General features: G+C 42.8%; 1 protein-coding gene across 1 annotated transcript in view; it reads left to right on the plus strand.

Annotated features, from left to right (window-relative positions):
* Positions 1-27,031, plus strand: part of LOC142970987 (copine-8) — an 83,634-nt gene that overhangs the window by 39,660 nt on the left and 16,943 nt on the right. Inside the window, exons 6-13 of the mRNA XM_076111539.1 lie at positions 106-182; positions 15,576-15,639; positions 16,247-16,350; positions 16,986-17,090; positions 19,728-19,769; positions 21,441-21,516; positions 24,139-24,192; positions 24,407-24,468. Of these exons, the coding sequence (XP_075967654.1) occupies positions 106-182; positions 15,576-15,639; positions 16,247-16,350; positions 16,986-17,090; positions 19,728-19,769; positions 21,441-21,516; positions 24,139-24,192; positions 24,407-24,468 (584 nt within the window). The remainder of the gene's footprint in view (positions 1-105; positions 183-15,575; positions 15,640-16,246; positions 16,351-16,985; positions 17,091-19,727; positions 19,770-21,440; positions 21,517-24,138; positions 24,193-24,406; positions 24,469-27,031) is intronic.

The following is a 27,031-nucleotide window of genomic DNA, read 5'->3' on the forward strand; positions in this document are numbered from 1 at the left end:
TGAGATCAGGGACAGGGGCCTTTTTATGTCCATTTTTTTTTATTTTATGAATTAAATTTTATGTGCGTTTTAAAAGCCTCCCTCTCTCTTTCTCTAACTCCGCAGGACTTCCTGGGCCAGGCCTACTGCACCCTCGGAGAGGTGGTCGGATCATTGGGCAGTCGCTCGGAAAAAGCTCTCGGGTGAGTCGTAGGTGTGCCCACAGCTGGGAGTGTGCTCCAATGTTGATCGATGGTCACAGCAAATGAGTAAAGAGTGGCATTATGAAGAGGATTAAACACAAACCTCATCCTTTTTAAGTGAGTACACACTACATTCTCCAAGAAGTTTGTACATTTTCTGTCTGGAAGACTCTCTGCTGCTCGGTAATTAGAGAGGCTGAACATATACAATTACACGTACACAAAAACACTCCCACACACACTCGAGGGTATTCTTACACATACAAACACATCCATCGTGTATACAGGCTTGTTAGGCAGCCTGTCCTCTGCAGCAATGCTAAAGATTACAATATCTGTTTCCTTGATGTTAGCCTGTTTATACTTTAACATAACTTTGTTGTTGTTGTTCTACCAGTTGTCAGAAAAAGTAAGAGCATATCACTGCAAAACAGACTTTGACAGAGTCTGAATCTGAAAGTGCTTTGGTTAGAAATAATTGAGCACAAATAGTTGTTTGGATTTTGTCAAAATAAGACTGAATTTACTCTCAATAATATAGCACGCATAACACATCAAGATCAATGCAGAGAGAGACCTGTAGTTGTTAATATGTAACTGTTAAATATGAGTTATCCATCCTTTCTTCAGTCACAGGGAGTAAAACATTTATGTAAGGACAAATCATTGCTGCGCTTCGTCTTCAATTTGTCATTGCTCCCCTTGTTTGAGAATCACTGCTTTAGATAAATGACAAGACCCATGAAACCGCACTCGCATCAACACATAAATCATTTTTTTTCTTCTTGTGCGAACTTACAAAGTAATGTGACATTCAGGATTTGAAAGGTTCTAGTCAGACGTAAATGTATGCCAATCAGCATTTAAAACATTGTTTTTGCATAAAGATGAGGTAGACCGAAGCCGAGTGACGAGATTAGTGTCAGGGCAGCATTTTGAACTGAACAGTATCCAAGCCTGTCCAATACCAGACCTTTATTTATTCCAAACCGATGCGTTCCAGCTGTCCCAGCAGTCAGAGATGCCCCTCTGTGCTTCTTAAAGTAAGTGATCCACAAAGCAGCACAAACAAACAGCCGGCTAGCCGCTTCGAGACAGGCATCCACTCCGACAGGGAGCGAGTTTTCAGTTTGAAAGAATTGCTTTGCCTCTATTTTAGTGACGGAGGCACTTCAGAGGTGCACCACATCTCTGAAGTGCTGCTGTTTGGCCCAAAAACGGTTCCACACTGAGGCCAGCCTCCACAGATATGTTACAAAACACTGCCTTAGCGGAAAGCTCGGATGCAGGGTACAAATAAGACAATACTTACTTTAGTGTTAGCCTGCACCGTGCAGCTGGATTAGAACATAAACATTATTCACAGATATTTAATATTCAAATACTTTGGATCAAGATCAGCTTCATTAGGATACTTCATTATCTACATTTATCCATGATGCTGCACTTTTGGCCTCCTTTGCTTCACATATTTTGTCTCTGTCATGGTGAAGCCCTCATTGCTTCCTTTCAATTGTGTCTTTTTAATCCAATTTGCTTGTTCATTCGAAGCCTTCTAGAGCCTTGAGATCTGTAAAGGGGGGGGGGGGGGAAATAACAGCCAAGCTGGCATCCCATCACTGAACACTGGCAACAACCTGGCAACGTGTGTGTGTGTGTGTGTTTGTGTCTTTCTTTTCAGTGCGTGTTCCACTATTAATTTTTTTGTTTTCGGAGCAACACTGTCATCAGCTTGAGCAGCAATCGCCATGGTGATTGCAGAGGTAGGTTTCCCACTCAAAAGGAATGACGGAGGGAGATGGAGAGACCCGTGCGTGTGTGTGTGTGTGTGTGTGTGCGTGCGCGCATGTGCTTTTACATGCATCATGGACGCCTCTAAAGTGCAAAACAATGTTGTTTGCCCTGAAGCTCTACTCAAGTAACCCCTCCCTCCACTCCCACTTCATCATCCACACACACACACATCTATTTCATAATTACGCCGTAGTCTTTTTTAAGACCATCAATAAAGTGTAACATGTATTGTACATATGGAATACTATAATAATTTAGGCTGCCATTTTTATGGCTGCAAAAATGGTAAAGTCTATAGAATACATATAATTATATTATTATAAATATTGGGAGGAAAGGATGTTTGAATAGTTGCATAAAAAAAATAAAGCATAAAAAAAAAGGAAAGTCCAAATACATTCACTCTTCATTTTTTATACCAAATTACTGCAAAATATATGCAGCTAAAAGAAATCAAGACGTGAAGAAGTGAAAAGCTTTGAATAGATTCATATATTCCTTAATGCCCCTGACGACCTGTACAGGGTGAACCCCGCCTCCCACCCAATGTCCCGCAGCCCTGCACAGCATCGACAGCTACAGATAATGGAGAGATGGATGGATATATTCCACAAGGCTCACATAGCAAATGTATCGACTCTGTTTCCGAAGACGTCACGAGTGATTTGGTGCAGAAATAGAAACCCTGTCAACATGTATTAAAAACAAAGGTAACGGAGGCCACAGCTGTTGCTTGCTGAGGTTGTGTCTGTATGTATGCATGCATGTTTGTGTGTGTGTCTTTGTATGTGTGTGTTGCACTTTGTCAGACACACACCTGCAAACTTGACACGACAGGAGGGATCTTTAACAATTTTAATGAGTGCTAATTACAGCTAATTACATTGTTCAATCAAACTCCAGAGTGTGTGTGTGTGAGAGAGCGGGAGAGAAGGAGAGTGAGAGCAACAGAATGCAAAACAATGTTGAGTAGTTTCCTGGCCAACCCGCACTAGTGTGTGTGTGTGTGTGTGTGTGTGTGTGTGTGTGTGTGTGTGTGTGCGCGCGCGCATTACATGCTTCCCTCTTTTCTTTTCATTTGACCACAACCCTCCTGCAATGAATTCAGTGCAATCATCAAGAATCCATAAAGTTAAGTTTTCACTGTCGCAAGTCCATTAATCTATTCTTGACAATCCTGTTCCTCGTAAAGCCGGTGCTATTTCGGTTCTCAGACTCGTTTTTTAAATTTCAAACAGCTTTAACTCAGGTCTTGTCTTTTATAGCCATACGTATCACAAGTAGAGCTGTCACAATATCAGATTTTAACTACACAATGATCGAGGCCAAAAGAATTCACAAGTTTAACTTGTGCACCTCTCGATTTTAAATGGTGACTGATGATGTTTTATTTACACGACATGGCGTTAAACTGATTTATACTTTACACCTTGATGTATATAACCTACAGGCTCAGCTCCTGCAACTTTACCCAAAGTAAACTTTGAGTTGTGCTCATAGACTTTATATAATAACTGAGTGTGCAAAGTCACCCGTTAGGCACACGTTGGCCCTAAAGCATACCCTTTATCGACTATTTTGCTCTAAATGAACATCATGCTGTATTAAAGAAGACTTGAAACTAAATCTACAGCATGATGTTCATTAGAGACCATAAACTCGTGTTTACTGAGGTAATAAATCAGGCGAGAAGTAGAGCCATGTTCTCATAGACTTGCATACAATCAGATTGATGGCCTGATGGCCATGAGAAAGAATGCTTAAGGCACTTAAGACGCGGAGGTCGCCGCCTGGTTGTGCTGCACGTTGAAATCCTTGAGGGCTCTTTTTAACTTCAGCAACGCATGACGTGTTACCCTGACTCATTGTTTACTTCGATTTGAGGCTCACGAGAGACGTTTTAATTAGCGTTTTATTACTGACGACATTTGCACTTGAAATACGGATGCTTGTGTCCATTTTGAGGGGCTCTTGAATATCCAGGTGGCAGTTTGAGAGTTAGGCTCTCTTTCTTTCTTTATTCTCTTTCCTATTTTATTTTTTTTCTTCCCTGCCTCTTTTGTTCCCACAAACAAGTCCTCTCGGTGTTCACAGGGTCAGGGAGAAACCCTGGTGAACTATGAGAGAGCCAAGTGGGCTACAAGAACTCTGACACACAAAAAGGCTGATAGCTGTGAATACAAGCCTGATTGTATGTATTTGTAAAGGAAGGACAAAGAAAGTCTCTATCTGCCTCTGGTGAACCGCGTGACATGGATTTGATGTCAATCTTCCTTTTGTGTGAGAGAATTATGGTTATGAGTTTCCTTTTAGGGGAGAAAGTGTGATTGTGTCGGGGCATGGCCGAGAATAGATGGATCCTCGTGCTCTTATAATTATAATTGATATCTCATTCAGGTATTCTCCCTTCATTGGGAGTGTAATGAAAATGACGAGTGTAAGAAGTGTTTGTGTGTGTGTGTGTGTGCACGCGCCCCTGTTTGTGCATGCATGTGTGTTAGGCTGCAGCCCAGAAGTGGCCCAGACTTAATTACCCATCTCTCGCCAGACACTGATTGCAAATCCATGTGTCTTGATTAGAGGATTCACAGTGTTTCCTCACACACACACACACACACGCACGTGGGGGGAGAGATATTCCTTTAGCCCTTCTCAACTTTGGAGTGCTTTTCTGTGTCATGAATAAACTAAAATGAGGAAAGCATTTACCTCATAGCGAGCATGAACTTTTCAGATCTTGAGCATTTTGTTTTTATTCAAAACGCACGTTAAATTCATTCACTTCACTTTAAATGCCAAGCAGAGGAATATGAGAGTTAAAGACCCACTTTTCTGTCTTGTTTTCACATCGTAGAGGGATAAATAGCAGCACAATACAGCAGTGCTTGATTTCAGCAAATAGCTAAACCACTCAAGAGATTGCAGCACAACAACATGCTTCCATTATTCATGCGTTGTCGTCATTTTTCTTTTCCAAGGTGGGAACATTTGTTTACAAAGCAGTTTCGTGTTCCATAAATTGTTTTTGTTTGGCTTCGAGCCGGTCCTTCTTGTATTTGCCCCATGGTTGCGTCTGTATGCGCGATGTATGCGTACACATGTAAGGCAAAACTGTGAGATACATTATTCATCCAGTCACTATGTAATCCTGTCAGCTGCCACCCACGCATCATTTCAAGGCAGATCTCTCAGACAGAATAATGACCGCCTCTCTGTAAAGTCGAGGACCAAGAGCAGGCATTTGAGTAAATAACGAGCAGAGGAATCCCATTCCATGTCCCACAGCGGGGGCCCCTGCTCGGCAGAGTTGTCATGGCGATGTGGATTCTGTGCGCTTGTCTGGGGTGTGAGTGTGTGTGTGTGTGTGTGTGTGTGTGTGCGTCTTTAACTCTTTCTCCATGCATATCGTTGCTGTGAGATGATTGAGACTGAGAGGGTGCAAAACTAATAGAAAAGAGACGGGGAGAGATTTACTCGTTACTGTTTACTTCTAAAAAGTTGCATTTGACTCATAAGACAATGAGATGCCTGCTGTTTATATTCTGTACATTATCGTTCCTCCTTTTCATACTTCCAGTATAAGCGATGAGAGACCAAAAACACAGTCATCGCTTTGTGCAAAATTCCAAAGTTTATCTGAAGTTACAACAACAAGACAATTAGCTCCAACATTCGCCATTTATATGTAGTCTTAATGCCTGTCAGCGGGTCCGACTCCCCACGACACCCGAAGAAACAATTTACACTTCTGCAGCTGTCTTTCACCGACCCATCAGAAGCTGTGTTATTTGGAATGAACGTACAGCAGGCAGATCCAAACATCCTCCAAACTCCGCCTTTCTCAGCTAGAATCATATCTAATGCTATTCTATTCTGCAAGGTCATTAAACTAGTCTTCGCTAGCTGTGCATGCAGTCCTGATGTAGCGTCCCTGGTGAACTTTACAAAACGCTGTTGGTTATAGTAAAGGTAATTGATCCAATTGACATTTTTATTGATTGACACCCTTTGAGAGAAAACAGATTCTAAATCTGCAGCTATTTGATTTCTGGCTTTAAATTCATTAGACACCCCCCTATGTCATCTATGTATCTTGGCTATAAAATGAACCTCCCATGGTCCAGTCCCCCCTGCTAGTCAGCACCACTTACACCTGTGGAACTCATCCACAGCCAGCTGCCTGGCGACACAATAGGCGACTGCTTTCTCCTGTCTGCGGATGCCTCTGTGTTCTCCACCCTCTGCGTCGTATTGTGTGCGCGTCGATCCAAAACTGGGATCCACTGCTCCACTCCCCAGATCTGGATCCACTCGACTATGCACCTTGACTAAAACCAAGCAAAACAGAACTACCCAAGATTCAGCAGTAAATGTTAGAATACATCTTCGCTAATCTGTAGTTGGGTACAAAGTTGTCACATGTAGAGATACAATTTAAAAATTCACAATCCAATTCTTAGATGTGTGTGTGCAACTCACCTCTGCATCAATTAATTTTCCTCTGCTTCACCTTTTCCTCTGCTCCAAACACACTCCAAGGTGATCACAATCGAAACACTAGTTTTGTAATTCTCTAGGAATTGCTCCTCCTGGCCGCTAGGCGGCGGAGTTGCTTTTTGCCGTTTTTCTTCTTCTACAAAATAATAGTACTTCCGGTAGCTTAAGCTATGTTATGCCAACGGCTATGCTAACGGCGAAGCGTAACTTATAACAAAAGATCCCCACTCTCACGTTTCTCCAAAATCCCACACTTTATTTCCACTCGTACGTCCTTTGACCCCTCTCACAATCCACCGGTTATTGTCTTTACAAGCACCTTTCTTTTCTATTTACAGCACAATAAGGTCCGGAGCAAGCGCTTAGCTAGCTCTTACAGTCACATGTAGAGATACAATTTAAAAATTCACAATCCAATTCTTAGATGTGTGTGCAACTCACCTCTGCATCAATTCATTTTCCTCTGCTCCAAACACATTTCAAGGTGATCACATCCGAAACACTAGTTTTGTAATTCTCTAGGAATTGCTCATCCTGGCCGCTAGGCGGCGGAGTTGCTTTTTGCCGTTTTTCTTCTTCTACAAAATAATAGTACTTCCGGTAGCTTAAGCTATGTTATGCTAACGGCGAAGCGTAACTTATAACAAAAGATCCCCACTCACACGTTTCTCCAAAATCCCACACTTTATTTCCACTCGTACGTCCTTTGACCCCTCTCACAATCCACCGGTTATTGTCTTTACAAGCACCTTTCTTTTCTATTTACAGCACAATAAGGTCCGGAGCAAGCGCTTAGCTAGCTCTTACAGTCACATGTAGAGATACAATTTAAAAATTCACAATCCAATTCTTAGATGTGTGTGCAACTCACCTCTGCATCAATACATTTTCCTCTGCTTCACCTTTTCCTCTGCTCCAAACACATTTCAAGGTGATCACATCCGAAACACTAGTTTTGTAATTCTCTAGGAATTACTCATCCTGGCCGCTAGGCGGCGGAGTTGCTTTTTGCCGTTTTTCTTCTTCTACAAAATAATAGTACTTCCGGTAGCTTAAGCTATGTTATGCTAACGGCGAAGCGTAACTTATAACAAAAGATCCCCACTCACACGTTTCTCCAAAATCCCACACTTTATTTCCACTCGTACGTCCTTTGACCCCTCTCACAATCCACCGGTTATTGTCTTTACAAGCACCTTTCTTTTCTATTTACAGTACAATAAGGTCCGGAGCAAGCGCTTAGCTAGCTCCTACAGCTACAAACGTTATGGCACAGTCTCATTCAACATATGTCAACACTGCTAGAACGCAGACTAGACACACGTATTACTGGACTTATTGTCTCTTAATTCCCTAATTACCCACACGATTCATTTATTCACTCAAAGCAAAGGCCTTGTGAGTCAGTTCTCAAGAACCGGGGCCCCTACAGGAGCTACCGGTTTTCGGGGCTAAGTGCCAGCCTCTGCCCAAGTAAGCGAAAGTGTATTCCAAAACACTTCTAATTATGATTTCTTAATTATGAATTATTAAACCCTTCTATTATAATTTCTTAAAACCCAGTTCTAAACCCAAATTTCCTACAACTCCCCCCTACTCCGCTGTTCACAGCGGATTAAATAATACCCTGGAAACACAATCCCCCTCAGCAATTCGAGGTTGAGTTTCCCCTATCTAAACAATCGCAGACAATTCAAGTATTATTATTATTTTTTATTTTCATCCACCCCTATCTGATCACCCTACGCTTGCCTCACTACACACAATAACAGTCGATTCCGGTTGAAGTCCTCTGGTGTCCAGGTGTTGGGGCTGTAGATGGTGGAGGAGGGAATGGTCCTGCATCGAGTCCAGGCTCCATCCTGAGGGCTAGAGAAGAATTTTCTGAGAAGCCTTGTCTGCTCTTTTTACACTTGACAAAATTACATTTCTTAAGTATTGCACCCTGAAATCCCATTATAACCCAATTAAACAAAAAAATCCTCAAAATAATCAAACAAAACAATCACTCGGTCTATTTTCCAAATTTCCAGTATCTCATCAGATGTGTTTAGAAGTCCATCTGGGCCTAATCAGGTCCTTCAGGATCTCAGTGAAGATGTTCAGGAGCTGCTTGTGAAGTCCTGCTATGGCATCGATGGTGGCCTCAACTAAACAGTGGCCATCAGAAGTTCAAATTCTTCCTCATCGTCGACACGTAACTGATTGCCCCTCCTACCAGTCGGTGACTGGATTACCGACACCAGAGTCGTCTGCTAGCTCGTGGCCGAGTGTCGTCAATCCGGCCAGCGCCTTGGTCACCGACCCATCAGAAGCTGTGTTATTTGGAATGAACGTACAGCAGGCAGATCCAAACATCCTGCAAACTCCGCCTTTCTCAGCTAGAATCATATCTAATGCTATTCTATTCTGCAAGGTCATTAAACTAGTCTTCGCTAGCTGTGCATGCAGTCCTGATGTAGCGTCCCTGGTGAACTTTACAAAACGCTGTTGGTTATAGTAAAGGTAATTGATCCAATTGACATTTTTATTGATTGACACCCTTTGAGAGAAAACAGATTCTAAATCTGCAGCTATTTGATTTCTGGCTTTAAATTCATTAGACACCCCCCTATGTCATCTATGTATCTTGGCTATAAAATGAACCTCCCATGGTCCAGTCCCCCCTGCTAGTCAGCACCACTTACACCTGTGGAACTCATCCACAGCCAGCTGCCTGGCGACACAATAGGCGACTGCTTTCTCCTGTCTGCGGATGCCTCTGTGTTCTCCACCCTCTGCGTCGTATTGTGTGCGCGTCGATCCAAAACTGGGATCCACTGCTCCACTCCCCAGATCTGGATCCACTCGACTATGCACCTTGACTAAAACCAAGCAAAACAGAACTACCCAAGATTCAGCAGTAAATGTTAGAATACATCTTCGCTAATCTGTAGTTGGGTACAAAGTTGTCATGTAGAGATACAATTTAAAAATTCACAATCCAATTCTTAGATGTGTGTGTGCAACTCACCTCTGCATCAATTAATTTTCCTCTGCTTCACCTTTTCCTCTGCTCCAAACACACTCCAAGGTGATCACATCCGAAACACTAGTTTTGTAATTCTCTAGGAATTACTCATCCTGGCCGCTAGGCGGCGGAGTTGCTTTTTGCCGTTTTTCTTCTTCTACAAAATAATAGTACTTCCGGTAGCTTAAGCTATGTTATGCTAACGGCGAAGCGTAACTTATAACAAAAGATCCCCACTCACACGTTTCTCCAAAATCCCACACTTTATTTCCACTCGTACGTCCTTTGACCCCTCTCACAATCCACCGGTTATTGTCTTTACAAGCACCTTTCTTTTCTATTTACAGCACAATAAGGTCCGGAGCAAGCGCTTAGCTAGCTCTTACAGTCACATGTAGAGATACAATTTAAAAATTCACAATCCAATTCTTAGATGTGTGTGCAACTCACCTCTGCATCAATACATTTTCCTCTGCTTCACCTTTTCCTCTGCTCCAAACACATTTCAAGGTGATCACATCCGAAACACTAGTTTTGTAATTCTCTAGGAATTACTCATCCTGGCCGCTAGGCGGCGGAGTTGCTTTTTGCCGTTTTTCTTCTTCTACAAAATAATAGTACTTCCGGTAGCTTAAGCTATGTTATGCTAACGGCGAAGCGTAACTTATAACAAAAGATCCCCACTCACACGTTTCTCCAAAATCCCACACTTTATTTCCACTCGTACGTCCTTTGACCCCTCTCACAATCCACCGGTTATTGTCTTTACAAGCACCTTTCTTTTCTATTTACAGTACAATAAGGTCCGGAGCAAGCGCTTAGCTAGCTCCTACAGCTACAAACGTTATGGCACAGTCTCATTCAACATTTAAACATATGTCAACACTGCTAGAACGCAGACTAGACACACGTATTACTGGACTTATTGTCTCTTAATTCCCTAATTACCCACACGATTCATTTATTCACTCAAAGCAATGGCCTGGCGAGTCAGTTCTCAAGAACAGGGGCCCCTACAGGAGCTACCGGTTTTCGGTGCTAAGTGCCAGCCTCTGCCCAAGTAAGCGAAAGTGTATTCCAAAACACTTATAATTATGATTTCTTAATTATTAAACCCTTCTATTATAATTTCTTAAAACCCAGTTCTAAACCCAAATTTCCTACAACTCTCCCCTACTCTGCTGTTCACAGCAGATTAAATAATACCCTGGAAACACAATCCCCCTCAGCAATTCGAGGTTGAGTTTCCCCTATCTAAACAATCGCAGACAATTCAAGTATTATTATTTTTTTTTAATTTTCATCCACCCCTATCTGATCACCCTACGCTTGCCTCACTACACACAATAACAGTCGATTCCGGTTGAAGTCCTCTGGTGTCCAGGTGTTGGGGCTGTAGATGGTGGAGGAGGGAATGGTCCTGCATCGAGTCCAGGCTCCATCCTGAGGGCTAGAGAAGAATTTTCTGAGAAGCCTTGTCTGCTCTTTTTACACTTGACAAAATTACATTTCTTAATTATTGCACCCTGAAATCCCATTATAACCCAATAAAACAAAAAAATCCTCAAAATAATCAAACAAAACAATCACTCAGTCTATTTTCCAAATTTCCAGTATCTCATCGGATGTGTTTAGAAGTCCATCTGGGCCTAATCAGGTCCTTCAGGATCTCAGTGAAGATGTTCAGGAGCTGCTTGTGAAGTCCTGCTATGGTATCGATGGTGGCCTCAACTAAACAGTGGCCATCAGAAGTTCAAATTCTTCCTCATCGTCGACACGTAACCGATTGCCCCTCCTACCAGTCGGTGACTGGATTACCGACACCAGAGTCCTCTGCTAGCTCGTGGCTGAGTGTCGTCAATCCGGCCAGCGCCTTGGTCACCGACCCATCAGAAGCTGTGTTATTTGGAATGAACGTACAGCAGGCAGATCCAAACATCCTGCAAACTCCGCCTTTCTCAGCTAGAATCATATCTAATGCTATTCTATTCTGCAAGGTCATTAAACTAGTCTTCGCTAGCTGTGCATGCAGTCCTGATGTAGCGTCCCTGGTGAACTTTACAAAACGCTGTTGGTTATAGTAAAGGTAATTGATCCAATTGACATTTTTATTGATTGACACCCTTTGAGAGCAAACAGATTCTAAATCTGCAGCTATTTGATTTCTGGCTTTAAATTCATTAGACATCCCCCTATGTCATCTATGTATCTTGGCTATAAAATGAACCTCCCATGGTCCAGTCCCCCCTGCTAGTCAGCACCACTTACACCTGTGGAACTCATCCACAGCCAGCTGCCTGGCGATACAATAGGCGACTGCATTCTCCTGTCTGCGGATGCCTCTGTGTTCTCCACCCTCTGCGTCGCATTGTATGCGCGTCGATCCAAAACTGGGATCCACTGCTCCACTCCCCAGATCTGGATCCACTCGACTATGCACCTTGACTAAAACCAAGCAAAACAGAACTACCCAAGATTCAGCAGTAAATGTTAGAATACATCTTCGCTAATCTGTAGTTGGGTACAAAGTTGTCACATGTAGAGATACAATTTAAAAATTCACAATCCAATTCTTAGATGTGTGTGTGCAACTCACCTCTGCATCAATTCATTTTCCTCTGCTTCACCTTTTCCTCTGCTCCAAACACACTCCAAGGTGATCACAATCGAAACACTAGTTTTGTAATTCTCTAGGAATTGCTCCTCCTGGCCGCTAGGCGGCGGAGTTGCTTTTTGCCGTTTTTCTTCTTCTACAAAATAATAGTACTTCCGGTAGCTTAAGCTATGTTATGCTAACGGCGAAGCGTAACTTATAACAAAAGATCCCCACTCACACGTTTCTCCAAAATCCCTCACTTTATTTCCACTCGTACGTCCTTTGACCCCTCTCACAATCCACCGGTTATTGTCTTTACAAGCACATTTCTTTTCTATTTACAGTACAATAAGGTCCGGAGCAAGCGCTTAGCTAGCTCCTACAGCTACAAACGTTATGGCACAGTCTCATTCAACATTTAAACATATGTCAACACTGCTAGAACGCAGACTAGACACACGTATTACTGGACTTATTGTCTCTTAATTCCCTAATTACCCACACGATTCATTTATTCACTCAAAGCAATGGCCTGGCGAGTCAGTTCTCAAGAACCGGGGCCCCTACAGGAGCTACCGGTTTTCGGGGCTAAGTGCCAGCCTCTGCCCAAGTAAGCGAAAGTGTATTCCAAAACACTTATAATTATGATTTCTTAATTATGAATTATTAAACCCTTCTATTATAATTTCTTAAAACCCAGTTCTAAACCCAAATTTCCTACAACTCTCCCCTACTCCGCTGTTCACAGCAGATTAAATAATACCCTGGAAACACAATCCCCCTCAGCAATTCGAGGTTGAGTTTCCCCTATCTAAACAATCGCAGACAATTCAAGTATTATTATTTTTTTTCATTTTCATCCACCCCTATCTGATCACCCTACGCTTGCCTCACTACACACAATAACAGTCGATTCCGGTTGAAGTCCTCTGGTGTCCAGGTGTTGGGGCTGTAGATGGTGGAGGAGGGAATGGTCCTGCATCGAGTCCAGGCTCCATCCTGAGGGCTAGAGAATAATTTTCTGAGAAGCCTTGTCTGCTCTTTTTACACTTGACAAAATTACATTTCTTAATTATTGCACCCTGAAATCCCATTATAACCCAATAAAACAAAAAAATCCTCAAAATAATCAAACAAAACAATCACTCAGTCTATTTTCCAAATTTCCAGTATCTCACCGGATGTGTTTAGAAGTCCTGAATTATGATTTCTTAATTATGAATTATTAAACCCTTCTATTATAATTTCTTAAAACCCAGTTCTAAACCCAAATTTCCTACACAGCCGAAGCTCTGGCGGGAGGCAGCATCGAACCAGCACTAAGTGGGGCCGACTGTCTTACCCTGGTGCAGTAAAATGAGAGGTTTTCTAAAGGGAATCTGGCAGCTGCAGATCTTTACGACACCAAGCGTGAGTGTCCACAGGGGCCGACTGAAAACCGTGGAGCGAAGGGCCACTGACCGAGCTGCTGTATTTGAAGTGAGAACGCGCTGCTCTTTCTCACCTCCTTGGTCTCCGTCTCAATCAGTCTTCCTCTGGATATATTAACACACATCATGCATTCAACTCCAGACCTCCCCGTGCTGTCTGGGAATAAAAGGAAATGAGAGAAGGAAAAGGTGTCTGCTCTCCTCAAGGTGCTGTTTTACCTTTTCTTCCCAGCTTTAGATTTCTGAGAAAAAGGGTATTGCATTTAGCAAGTAAAAAGGGAAATATAAGTCTGCCATTTCAAAAGAAACTGCGCCCCCCAAGTTCCTTGTGCTGGAGTAAAAGGAGGCTTGAATTACATTCACGCAGAGGTCCTCAACCCCAATCCTGGGCTGTCTAAATGACTGCCTGAGTCGATTTATGCCAGGTGCGTCTCTCAGAGCGGAGCTCATCAGACGATGGGGCCCCTCTCGCTGGATTGCAAGACCTCTCAAGTCTCATGTCAAGTCAAATTATGTTGCCCTGCTCTCCCTCCCACACGGAGGTGTTGTGATCGGAGTGGAAACATCGCTATCCCTGTAGCATGTGAGGAAGCATTGAAACATAGCTGCACAGGAAAACAAGCGTTTGAACAATTTCAAGTAGTTTTTTTATCATATAAATTTCATAACCCATCAACTTAATTATCTATAAAACTATCAACCCCGACCGTCGGGGACATGTGGTATGTGTGCGGTGCTCAGCGGTGATGCGAGGTTGAGAGGGGAGCGGGAATCCCGAGATACACTGCATGGAAGATACTCTACGCCAGAGGTGGGCAATTATTCTTCCCAAGGGGCCACATGAGAAACAGGGACTGTTGTGGAGGGCCGGACCAATAGACTGAACTCAATCCTGCTCTATATTATTCCACCTCTTTATAAAAAGGAGTACATTGTATGGTTTTGATAAACTGCGAGTGGTAAGACTAAATATTATGATCAGTGGTGGAATATAGAAAAGTATATTTGCTTAAGTACTGTACTTATGTACACATTCAAGGTACTTCCACTCCACTACATCTCAGAGGGAAATATTGTACTTTTAACTCCACTACATTTGTCTGGCAGCTTTAGTTACTTTAAACATTATCATATTTCAAACCCTTCCTAACTACCCAAACTGAACAACAGAGTATAAAGGAGTTAAAATGAGCTCCACCTAAAACATCCAAACAAATATACACATGTAATACCCATATGTAATAGTAAAACACTGACAGGGATCATGTTTCTGCAAAACTAGTACTTTTACACGGAGAGGATGAACGTCAGAAGGTAAAAAAAGTATGCTTTTGACTATTTCCTTACACGCACTAACATTTACAGTTTCAGACGGTGGAATCAGTCAGCTCTGTGTGTTTGTAAGGGAGGAGGAGATGTTGCAAATGATGTCACTGACTTCACCTTTAAGACCATGATGTTTACTCAGAGAAACACGTATTACACATGAACATGCATCACCTATCCCAAACGGTCCACTCACACAGTGAAGCACACTCACAGACGGTCAACAAATCTCCCCTGCATCCCCCCCCCCCCCCGCCCCCCCCCCCGCCCAGCGTGCAATCAACCGCAATCATTGAAAAATGTCACGACACTGATGAGACTGGTGTTTTGGGGAAAGAATCTATTTTTATTTTATTTTTTAATAGAAATTTCTGTCATCCTGCGGTCAACACGCCGCAGTGGCAGTGCTGAGCATCGCCGAGTAGACAAACAAAGCAATGGGACGTGGTCAGTGTGGGACACGGTGTAGGTCACCACCCATCCGCATGAAACTCGCCCCGTCGCTATCGAACACGACTCCATGCCGTGTCGCCGACTCCTCTTCTGGTGTACACACTTTTCTTACGCCGTTTCGGGTCGTTTCCACAAAGTCAACCGACCTCCACCTCGAGCTGGCCTCGAACACGCGCAGACGTAGGAGGACGGTTAACACGTAGAGTAAACAACGTGGCCGCGCCAAAATACGCGAACCGTGTGATTGTGACGTCTTAACCCTTTGCCGTGTTGTGTGTTGTGTGCAGAGGCATTCAAGGGAAGAAATGCGGGACCATCATCGTGAAAGCCGAGGAGCTGAACAACTGCAGGGTGAGGACTAACGTGCACTTGTTTTCCAGTGTTCGGCCTGTTTCTCTATCTTTTCTGTTTCTATTTGTGCTCTGTCTTTGTAGTTGTTTTGCACAATAGATCTAGAGGCACGAGAGGCCCTGAGAATACTTAAGCCCAATTCCTACACAATAAAAGCAAAAAGTTTATCAGACGAGTCACAAATATAACTGAAGACATCAATGACTACTGTTGTTTACTGTTTTACTAGTGTAAAAATAAATATTTCTGAATGGATTTGTCTTACTAGCTTTAGTTATATTCATCTTTCATCACTCGTCTCCTATTTTTCGGCCTCAGCACACATTGAATCATTTCTGGGGCGCCATCGTGTAGCTGAAATACGTTCTTTTAAGTTGACGATAAAGGATTTTTAACTGTTTTCGTAACTATTTTGCTCCTGCATTCAACGTTTGCATGCAGTGAAATCAACTGGAGAAGAGCGGGAGATATAAACCTTTCCACCAACAGCTGTCTAAATAAACCAGAAATCCTTCTATCTACAAAAAGATGCTGCGACCACCGGCTGGAAACGTGCATCGATCGACAATGTATTTATATTCAGTCTTCTTCTGCCTCTACTCGTTAGGAATCAGTGATGATGCAGTTCTGCGGGAACAAATTGGACAAAAAGGATTTCTTCGGCAAGTCCGACCCCTTCCTGGTCTTCTACAGGAGCAATGAGGATGGCACGTGAGTTCCCCTCCTCCTCCTCCTCCCCCCCATTCCTCATTCACTCTGCCTCCATCTTTCCTTCTCCCCCTTTCATGTTGGGTTTAATACTTCCCTGAATCCAAAGGAAATGGGTTTCATTGATTTGCCTAGGATTAAAAGCCGTTCCTCCTGTTTGAGCACGTGTGGGAATTACAGGTGGAAGTGAATGTGTGTGACGTCCGCACGAATGTGACTGTGTGTGTGTGGTGAAGTAGGAGGCGTTGAACTGCAGTGCTGTGGTATGTTCACATAGATTGTGTGTGTGTGTGTGTGTGTGTGTGGTTGTTCGATCCAGCTCTGTGGGCTCTCTTCCATCCTGCAGTGTGTGACAAGCCAGATAAGACCTTTTGCTCTGAGGGCGCAAGATACCAAGTCCACCTGCTAGCCAAGGGACTAATGAAATTACATCTTTGCAGTGTGTGTTTAAGTGTGTATTTGTGTGCATGTGTGTGTCCTGGAAGTGGTCCAGCTTCCACAGCCCTCCATTTGTGCTCTCTTAGTTTGTGGAAAGTTAGTTATTTAACTCCATTACCTTTTCTGTTTCCCCGTCTCTCCCCACAAATCTCATGTTTCTCCCTTTTGTCCTCTCTCTGCCTCTCCTCGTCTCTCTGCAGGTTTACCATCTGCCACAAGACGGAGGTGGTGAAGAACACATTAAACCCAGTATGGCAGGCCTTTAAGATCCCTGTTCGGGCTCTTTGCAACGGTGACTACGACAGGTGAGTCCTTTTTTTGTTTTTCTTTTAGATGGGATGGATGGTCTGCTTACACATCGCATAGCACTGCGACGGCGTATTATACGACAGCCTATTAAGGCCATTGTAGGAAAAAGCTAAATGATAATTCACAAAAATCCCAAATTTGAGAGATTATAAAGTCATACGTTTACGAAAAAACCCTCAAACCATGCAAAACCGTGTTAATAAAAAAGAAAATATTTTTTATGTAAATGCTTCACTTTATGAGCAACGGAATTCAGACGGCTGGCCTTCCAACGGTTTTGCGCTCCACAATTTTCAGAGTTCTTTTCTTACAAATGTATGACTTCAAGATCTCGCAAATTTGTCAGTTATTTCTCTGAAATTCACCACTTTAATCTCTCAGTCTATCTGAGTTCTTTTCTTGTATATTTACGACTTTAATCTTCGGAAATTCAGAGTTCTTCTTGGAACGTTAACTTCCTCCCGGCAGAAAATGCTGGTGTGAGAAAACCCAGATATCCCCAATATTAGAGGAGGTACTGGACCACATTCACAGCTTATAGTCATTCATTGTTACCGTTGACTGAGATATGAACAATGAGCCTCGACACTGTGCATCCAAACACACTCGCATAGGCAGCCTTTTATTGTTTAACATGCATTGGGGAGAGTAATAAAATAAAAATACAATCATTTCTTTTAACAGCAGTGTGTCAGTGGTGTATATATTACATCAAATTTGAATACAAATTGTATGAAGCTGTTTTCAGCTGCTAAGTAGAAATATTATTGTGTTTGGCAGTTTTAGCAGTAAGAATTTGTATATGATTTTGTTATTTTTCCTATAAAACAAAGCGTGGATGTGTTATTTAGCTTTTAATTATGCAAAAAATATGGACCTGATAAAAAATATATATATAGCGTTGTCACGTTTGTATTGCCTCTTAAAACAAATTTCCAGCGTTTCCAGCTTTTGAAATGATTTTGCGTTGCTCGAAGCCCCAGTGCGACAACAAACAAGTAGGAATAACAAAGCGTGTCTCCCTCACGTCAGTCATGTGTTCGCAGTCCATCGTCGGTGTTGACGGCAGCTGTGTGGCTAACAAGCGAAACGGGGTTTAGCTTAGCTCAGCTAGCAGACAGCAGCATTGATCTGAAGTTTGGTCCAATAAGCTTATTAGAGGAGTCTTATCAACTCAGGACACTCACAGTGGACTGCACATACAGTACACACACACACACACAAACACACACACATTGAATCTGTCTCTGCTCAGTCTGGGAGAAAAGATAAGGAGGAGCTCAAGCTGGCAAACAATAGAGAACTGTGTCTTTCTGCTCCTAGGTCTTCTGATGGACCTGTGTTTGTTCTCACACACACACACACACACACACACACACACACACACACGCAGTAAGACTACAAGTTCAACAAGTGAAATCATTGTCAATTTCCTGTCACCTCATCAAAGCTCAGAGTGAGGGGATGTCTCCTGCTGAGATGTGGAATAACACTGACTTAATGACACCCCCCCGCCCCTTAAACACATAGCATCTACACCCACATCATTAATCGTTATGTCAACCAGGAGACACATTCATCCCCGGGAGTGCACGTCGCCATCAGCCAGCCCATTCATGCCTCATCTCCTTTTTTAATGTGCATGTGGCTCTTCAAGCTGCTCTAAGGCCCATTAATGGTGCTTTTTCCTCCTCTTCTTCTTCTTCTGATATAGAAAGATGACGAGGCTGCGAAGTTGCACTTTTTTGCCTCAGGTTTTTTGAATCAGGTGCCGTTTTGTTTCAGAAGGCTGGCCAAGCTCTAAAGCAATCTCAGTCAGTGCAGAAAGGACGTCATACAAGACTCATGAAATACTACAGTCTGCTCAGAAAACTTTGATGCATAATTAGCCCCGTCTCTGCAGTTGAAAGTGACAAACCTAATCGACTGAGCTTGTGAGCGCTACACGGTTTTGTCTCTCTTGGGTGTCTTTTTTATTTTGTTCTCTCTCAGTTTTGAATCGTTATCACACCCGGGGGCCCTTCACCTTGCTCTCTCCCTCCTTCCCTCTCGTGCCTTTTGCTCTCTCTCTCTGTTTTTAATTCAGCCTCATCTCGTTTATCCTTTTCCCTCAGCCCTCTCGCTCTCTACCGATCGCTCTCCTGCTTTTGTCGGACAGAAATGACCCTCCTGTTGAAAATGCTGGTAGATGAAGTGATAGTGCAGCATATCTGCCTCTTGCAGGCTATTCTGTTTTTTGTTTTTGTTTTTATTCACATTTCCTTGTAAGCTATAATGGGATGCATAGATAGATGTATTTTGGAGATGAGGACAGCCCCGTTACCAGAGGCAAATACAGTGACAGGCAGACAGTGTGTTGTAATAAAGATAAGCTGCAGAATGAATCAGCCTCTCCTAATGCCTCCATGACAACGACAAAAGCAAACTAGCATCTGTGTTTATTTAGAAATTAAGAAGATAGCGCTTTAGCACCTTGAATATGAGTATAGTATGTTGCAACTAAGCAATGCCATGCCTCAAGGAATATTGAGACAAATGCATTTCAGTGGAAACATTAATAGAGTCATAATTCAGAAAAAGAAAAAAAAACGTGTCGTTTTAATCTGATCCTCACCTTGTGCTTCTACCAACAGAACGATCAAGGTCGAGGTGTACGACTGGGACAGAGATGGCAGGTAATTACTATCTTTTATTTGCCCGCTTATATTGTTTTTTGGTGTCATTAAACTACCATTAAAACCCTTTAAGTTACAGCCTGTAAACACATACCGAAATACTTCTCGGGACAAATGATGACTTCGTTCCGGTTCAACGCCTCTGCTGTTTGTTACTTTACTGCAGAAGTATAAGCGGAGCCTTCGGCCGCGTGCAGACACACAACCGCACTGCGTCAAAAAACACAACCACCTCATTGATTTGCATAAGGCCGCTGTGTTTTAGGGGTGGGCGATACAAAAGTTGGTTCTGATCACCGGGCGATAATTACAGTCATCATATACATTCCAATAGGTTTTATTATTAAAAGCAGCTAATCTGCTATTTTGTGGGTAAGACACATGTCATGATTTTAAAATTATGAAGGTTTATGAATACATTTTAATTGCCTTAGAGGGTTTTGCAAAACTTGTTCTGTGTTAATGACTTAATCACATGCATGTTAAGGCACAAGAAAGTTTTTAATGATAAAAGACCGATATAGTTATTGTGTGAGCTCTCTCAACTAACAGGGCTCAAGTTACAGCAGCAGAGAAGCAAAGAATAAAGTTAATGTGTCCATAACGCGACCTAACAGGAGAGTATTGATACTCAAAACAAAACGTAGTATCTGTGATATCAATACTTAAGGGTTACTTTGGTATTTCTCAACATGTTATTGTATCTAAGTGACTAATGGGGACACTCCTTACACCGGCACTCCTCTCTCACACATGACACAATAATGACATCATTGCAGCACGATGAGCTGCTGCCGTCGCTCCAATACTGGACCAATTTCAAAAATGGTTGTCCCCCTTAGACACTTGGATATAAAGTCATGGGGAAAAATATCAAAGTTACAACAACTACACCAACACAAGCGGGACCAACGCTTTACAGTTCTCAACACCTGTTCAGGCAATTTTGTGTTAATGAGTTTCAAGCTTGTGAGGATAGCAGGTTGTTGCACAGATATAAGTCTGATATGCAACGACAACCTCAGTAATCACTGATAAATACGCAGCAATACATTCCCTCATTACTTCTTATCCTGATTGCATTAAACATTCAACGCACGTTAGCTTCCTGTGCCACAGTTTTTGCTAATCCCACACATAATTAACGCTAGTTTATGTTTTCAGTAGGGTGCAGGATCGTCACAGATTGACTGCTTAATGATGAGTCTGGATTCTGGCTGCTGACAGTCAGGCAGAAAGAAAGAGGAGTGACATTTGTCAAGCTGTAGTTGAACAGGGAGTTATTTCCCTATTCTTTATGCAATCTATTCAGTGTCACTCTCAAATCTGAAAGCGGGGAACACAGTGACATTTCGGTGTAATGTTTTTTCAATGGGAACCAGAAATGCTAACAATTTTTCATAACAAGCTGTTTGGTTTGAAGTGAGCCTCAGTGTTTGTTTCAACCATTGTCCGTGTTGCGTTTGCTGTCTCCTTTTCTCGTGGTTGAGTTGCTTTCGTATTCACTCGAATCCATCACCGGGGCTTTGCTTTCAAGTTACAGAAGTTGGGATCGTCACTTTATTGTGGTCTGGACGGGCTGTCTGAAAATAATCAAATGGAATATATTGTCAAACAGTACTTTTGTTTTAATATGTTCTCGCTCTGTGTCTTCCTCGCTTCTCTCCATAGTCACGACTTTATCGGAGAGTTCAGCACCAGCTACAGAGAACTATCCAGAGGGCAGAGCCAGTTCAATGTCTATGAGGTCAGTTTGTGTGTGTGTGAGCTTGCATGTACACGTGTGTTACTGTTTTCAAGTCAACAATGATTCTCCTCTCCAGACCAGTGTACAGGTCGATAGATCCCTCACACACCCTGTAATTGGACGATTGTGTTTCCATCTGGAACATTTTCTACTGAAGTTTTACTTTAGTAAAACTAAACTGCCATTTCAGTTCTGAAACTAATTTTTGTTATAAAAATAAAACACAACTTAAAACAGTTTTATAGGATGTGCCCTTTAAGATGCTTCTTAAAGGGCCAGTGTGTAGCATTTATGAGCCGAATTGGAAATTCAGTTCATAACTATGTTTTTTATTAGTCTATAATCACCCGAAACTAAGAATCGTCGTGTTTTTAGTTAGCTTAGAATGAGCATAGGGAGCCGGTCCTCTTCAACGTGCAGCCTCATGTTTCTACAGTAGCCCAGAACGGACATCGCAGTTCTACAACACGCTTGTGAAACTGCTTTAACGTGAGCCGCAGGGTGCAAAACCGTGGCACCGCCAGCCGCCGTCTGACTTTCTGTTGCTCCTACAGTAGTGTTAATATGGTAAGGATGGCAACCACACCATAAGACGTCACCAAATTCTACACACTGTCCCTTTAAAGTAGAAATAAACTGCTTCAGCTTGAAGCAGATAGAAACATTATGGATCATGTCAATGTTGCTTTGATTATGTCACCTCTTATAGAGACAGACACAAACCAGATGCTTGAACATGAGACTTCACATCAGCTGATGCCATTTTGTTGTGTACAGATCAGGTTGGATTAAGGATGGAAATTTGTGATGTTACTGACATTTAAAAAAAAAAGTATATAGCCAACTCCATGACCAGTACAAAATGAGCCAGTATTTTCCCGTTCATTGTCTGATTTTTTTTTCTTCTGTCCATTGAGAGTCAAAGTTATTAAAAATGCTTTCCACAAACAAAATTCCATTCACCTCCATTGTAGTGCTGTATGGAGAAACAAGTCAGTCTTAAAACAAACAAACAGGAAAATGCTAAAATTTGATATAAAAAAGTGTATGTCCTCAATATAGTATGATATAAATATTCCCCCTTCCGATAATCCAACATATTATACTGTATATTTTTGTGTTGGTGCATAATCACTGATCACTGAAGATGGGACTCTCATAAGACTTAGTTAACGTTAATCAAAATCTTAATCCTCACTTCGTCATGCACACACACACGCACACAAACACACACACACACACACACACTGACAGACAGTTACGATGGATCGCTGGCTTATCTTCTCCCACGAAGAGTCAACACTTCTTGATTAACAGCGTACCACACGGAGAGGAGAGCACACAGGGGACTGTCATTTTAAACAGCTGCTGTGTGCCTAATGGCGCTCAGATGTGCACACGCACAAAGGTGCACGCAGAGGCACAGTGGCAAGTATGTGAAAGCACAGCAAGCATGCAAAGTCATTTGGGGATTTCTGACATGTTTCTTGACCCCGGCTTCCAACTTAAAACTGGCAGTTAGAGAGAAGATGGCTTTAAAGTCCCTCGGTGTTTGTGTGTAAGTGTGTCTTTGTGTTACAACCACGTTTCAATCATTACACCTCACCTCCAGAGGCAAACTTGTCCTTGTGTGAGCCAAGGAGAAATGCATAAATCCACACATTTGTATGTTGTTTCCCGGCGGTCCTCTCTTTCTGTTTAACCTTTGCTTCAGTTTAATTAAGCCATAAAGCTCGGATTTAACGGCTCGGAATGCAGTGTTTGGGATTCAAAATGAGTTTTGTTCTGTCCCTGGCTGTCCCTACATAACGGGAGCGGTTGTATGTTTTAATGAGCCTGGACTGCAACATTGAAGAAAAAATGAATGGACGCCCAACGGCCCGGAAACATGTCTCAAACAACAGGGTCTTAAAGCGAAACGTAAAGATTGTTAGATGCGTAATCTTGATTTACTGTGCACTCACTCCGTGTCCTGTTGCATATTCATGAAGTCACACCCATGTTCATGTTGGACAGAATAGCTCCAGTGACATATGTGTCAACACGTGTAACCAGTGATGTAGATCGAAGTGCAGTAGGTCCAAACTTTGCTTTCAGGAATTGATAAGAGGAATCAAAAAAGCATGCTCCTTAAAGAGGAGATATTTGTAATATATTTTTAATATTACCAATGAATCACATGACTACTCACAGAGAGTTATCTCCAAACTCTGCAGTTCCTCGAGGTGCCAATTCTGCACCGGTACTACTTACAGTAACAGTGTGTAGCATTTAGGGGATCTATTGAAAATAGATATGGAATATAATATCGATAAGTATCTTTTCTTTAGTGTATAATCACCTGAAAATAAGAACCATTGTGTTTTCATGACCTTAGAATGAGCCCAGAACAGACAAACCAAACACTCGCTCTAGACTCTCGACCACTCGCGTCGTAGTAGTTACACGCTCGGCACAGGAGAGAAGTTTCAGTTGGTTGCAATCTGCAAACTCACCCCTAGATGCTGTCAAATCCCACACACTCCACCTTTGAAATACCAGCCTTATGAAAGACTGAATTGAAGAAGGAATGACTGAATGAATAAATGTCAAAATGACAGCAGAGAATCTTGTATTTTTTAGGTGATAAATCCAAAGAAGAAAGGGAGGAAGAAAAAATACCTCAACTCTGGAACGGTGAGGAAATATCCATCAATCATGAATCATTCTTTTCCTTGATACATAGCTGCATGAAATGCAATACTATGCTATAGTAGACCCAGACAGGTACCTCTGTCATACTGCCGAGTGTTAGTGGTCGGAAAGGATTAGAAACTAGTGTCGCATCAGAGACAACACCCGCAAGTGATTACCGTTGACACAAAGCTAATTGTGGCCCTATCGCTTACAGGTAACACTGCTGTCATTCCTGTTGGACATTGAAGTCACCTTCCTGGACTACATCAAAGGAGGGTAGGTCACCGACCACGCATTCACACTGATGGATGGGGGTGGGGGGGGGGGGGGGGTTGCAGTCCTGTTAATGAGAAGCGACGTGCTGAGTGTGCCGGCCCCTGTCTCGATAATAACCCCATCACGACTCAGTGTCTGCAATATGCCAAAGATAATGATCACACATGGAGTGAATCAGATGGGAAAGTGTACATTTGCATGCATGTGAGAGAAGAACGAGAGAGTGTGAGAGAGAGAGAGAGAGAGAGACAAGGGTCAGACTCTGAAGTGTGCGTGCCCTCGTATGTAATCTTGTGTTGTGTTTTAGCACTCGGGCAACCGCCGTGCGCACAGCGGGTGCTCGGCCATGTGTGCACATGTGCTTGTGTAGGTATGTTGCTCAGGAGAGTTGACCGTGTGTGCAACCAGGCATCGCGTGAATGCCCGCCCACACACTCTGCCCTCATTACACTCACAGAAAAGAGAAAGAAAATCTCTATAAAATCTCTTAAAGTATAAGCCTGTTCCCTCGGAGACGGACTTGGAAGAAAACACCATCTATTTTCCAGCTAGCTTTTTTTTTTTTCCCAGTTGCTGTTGCTCATTTCAGCATTTTAACACAGCTCAAAGAGCAGAAGGGCCAAAAGCCGGCCAAAAGGTGCTCGAGCAAACGAGAGGATTATCCGAGGAGCCGACACAATTGCTACGCTACGCTGTCTTCTCCTTACAGAGAAAATAGTTTTTGAAGGACTTTGCCAGTTAAACCCGTGATATATTGATTAGTTGGATGTTGTTGTTATAGGTAGTAGGCTACATAGCTTTTAGCAGATACATCTAGCCAAGAGATGGTAATATACAGTATGTGCACACAGTTACTAAGAACGCAGATCAATATGCTATTGACTCACAGGGCATTAAGAATGCACTCTGTGTGTCTGTCGGATTTAGATATTAGATGGAGCTTCTGTTTAGGTTTCAGGAAATGGAAATGAAGCAGAAGTATTCATGTAGTGCGTGACAGGAAGGCTCTCATGTTTGTGTGCTAATGCACGTCACGGCCTCATGAGTGTGAGCAAATTGCATTACGGCTAAGCTCGCCAGAATGACCGCATGTGTGAGAGCTGCCTTTCGAAATGCACGTGTGTGTGACAGCACCACGTGTCGCGGGCATATGTTTACTCGCTCCGTCGCCCACCGCTAATGGATAATTCCCGTCCTCAAAGCCTCCCCACGCACACACAGACCGCATTCCCAGCAGCACCGTCCTTCAGTGAGCACTTTGAAACTCTCAGGAAGGGGGCCGTTTTATTTATTTTCCCCCTTTATCGGCGGAGCTTTGGGAGCGCGAGCTGGACGCTGTTACACGCTTGTGTGGCTAAATGAAGTGCCAAGTGCTGTCTCACTGTTTGAAACCTAAATGGACTGTAATGGTCCAGTTGCACTCACTCCAATTGCATAATGGGCAGGCTGTGTATTTGTGCAGACACATGCGCGCCCACGCTTGCACACGCAGGCACGCACCCTCCCAGGTACCTTTCTCACTTCCCCCGAAATCCCCGGTGTGTCTCTGTCTCACTCGACTGTCTGCTCAGGTATTTTGTCACTTCGCCAGTCATCTCGTTCCATTTCCTTCTATCTCTTTTCAGCTCTCCTCCCTTCTTCTCTCTTATCTTCCGATTGGCAGCTCTTTTTTTTTTTGCAGTTTTAGCCCAATCACCCAATTGTTCATTCGGAGCTAATTAGGAACATGATCTGCTGGCAGCATTAGCATTAATGATTTGAGAAGGCTCCGTCTCAATCTGGAGAGCATCGCTGCTCCTATTCTTTTAACTCCCTTTGATAAAGCATTAGTACCACCCATTGATTCCAACAAAGAGGGCCTCTATTCATGAGCACAAGGATGAAGATGAAGAATTGCCGGCTATATCTTTCATTTTGAGTTGGCAGCCCCGTCACTCACAGTGACAGATATTGTTTCCCCTTGTTTTGGTTTGTGAATTGAGTATTGAAACCAGAATGGAAGCAGGAGGGAGCTCCGCTCGTATTGAAATCATTCTGAGAGGGTTATGATTAGATCGAGGAGTCAGAGTCAAGACAAAGATTTGGAAGAAATCAAATCTGTGAAAAGAACCGAGGCGTTTGTCGTTGTGGGTTTTACTTAGCAGAATTAACAAGCACTGCCAATACCAACGTTTGGGCGAATCTGACTTCATGCAGGTATGAGCTGTTTATCTCTCCTCTCCTCTCCTTTAGCCATTTGGACACTGTCCAACCAGCAACATCTGTTTGCATATTATCAGGAGAGGTCACACTGCAAAACCTCTGCTGTTTTTAGGCCACTCAGTGCACTCATGCATATGTTTCCCTCTGGCACTTCAATGTAAGAGGAAAGCAGACTTCTTGTGAACATTTTAGAATTTCCTTTCTTAAATAGAACATTCCCACTTTGAAGATTAACATTTCCAATATGAGACTGGCTGTCAGGACTATAATGTAGGTTTTTTTAGTATATTCCCTAAATGGTGATAATTATCTGTAGGAAAGTAGGATTTTTCTTGGCTCACAAGTTTGGTTTTCAAGATGA

Source organism: Anarhichas minor, unplaced genomic scaffold, assembly GCF_050575085.1.
Source record: "Anarhichas minor isolate MPS153535 unplaced genomic scaffold, ASM5057508v1 ptg000045l, whole genome shotgun sequence".
Lineage (NCBI taxonomy): Eukaryota > Metazoa > Chordata > Actinopteri > Perciformes > Anarhichadidae > Anarhichas > Anarhichas minor.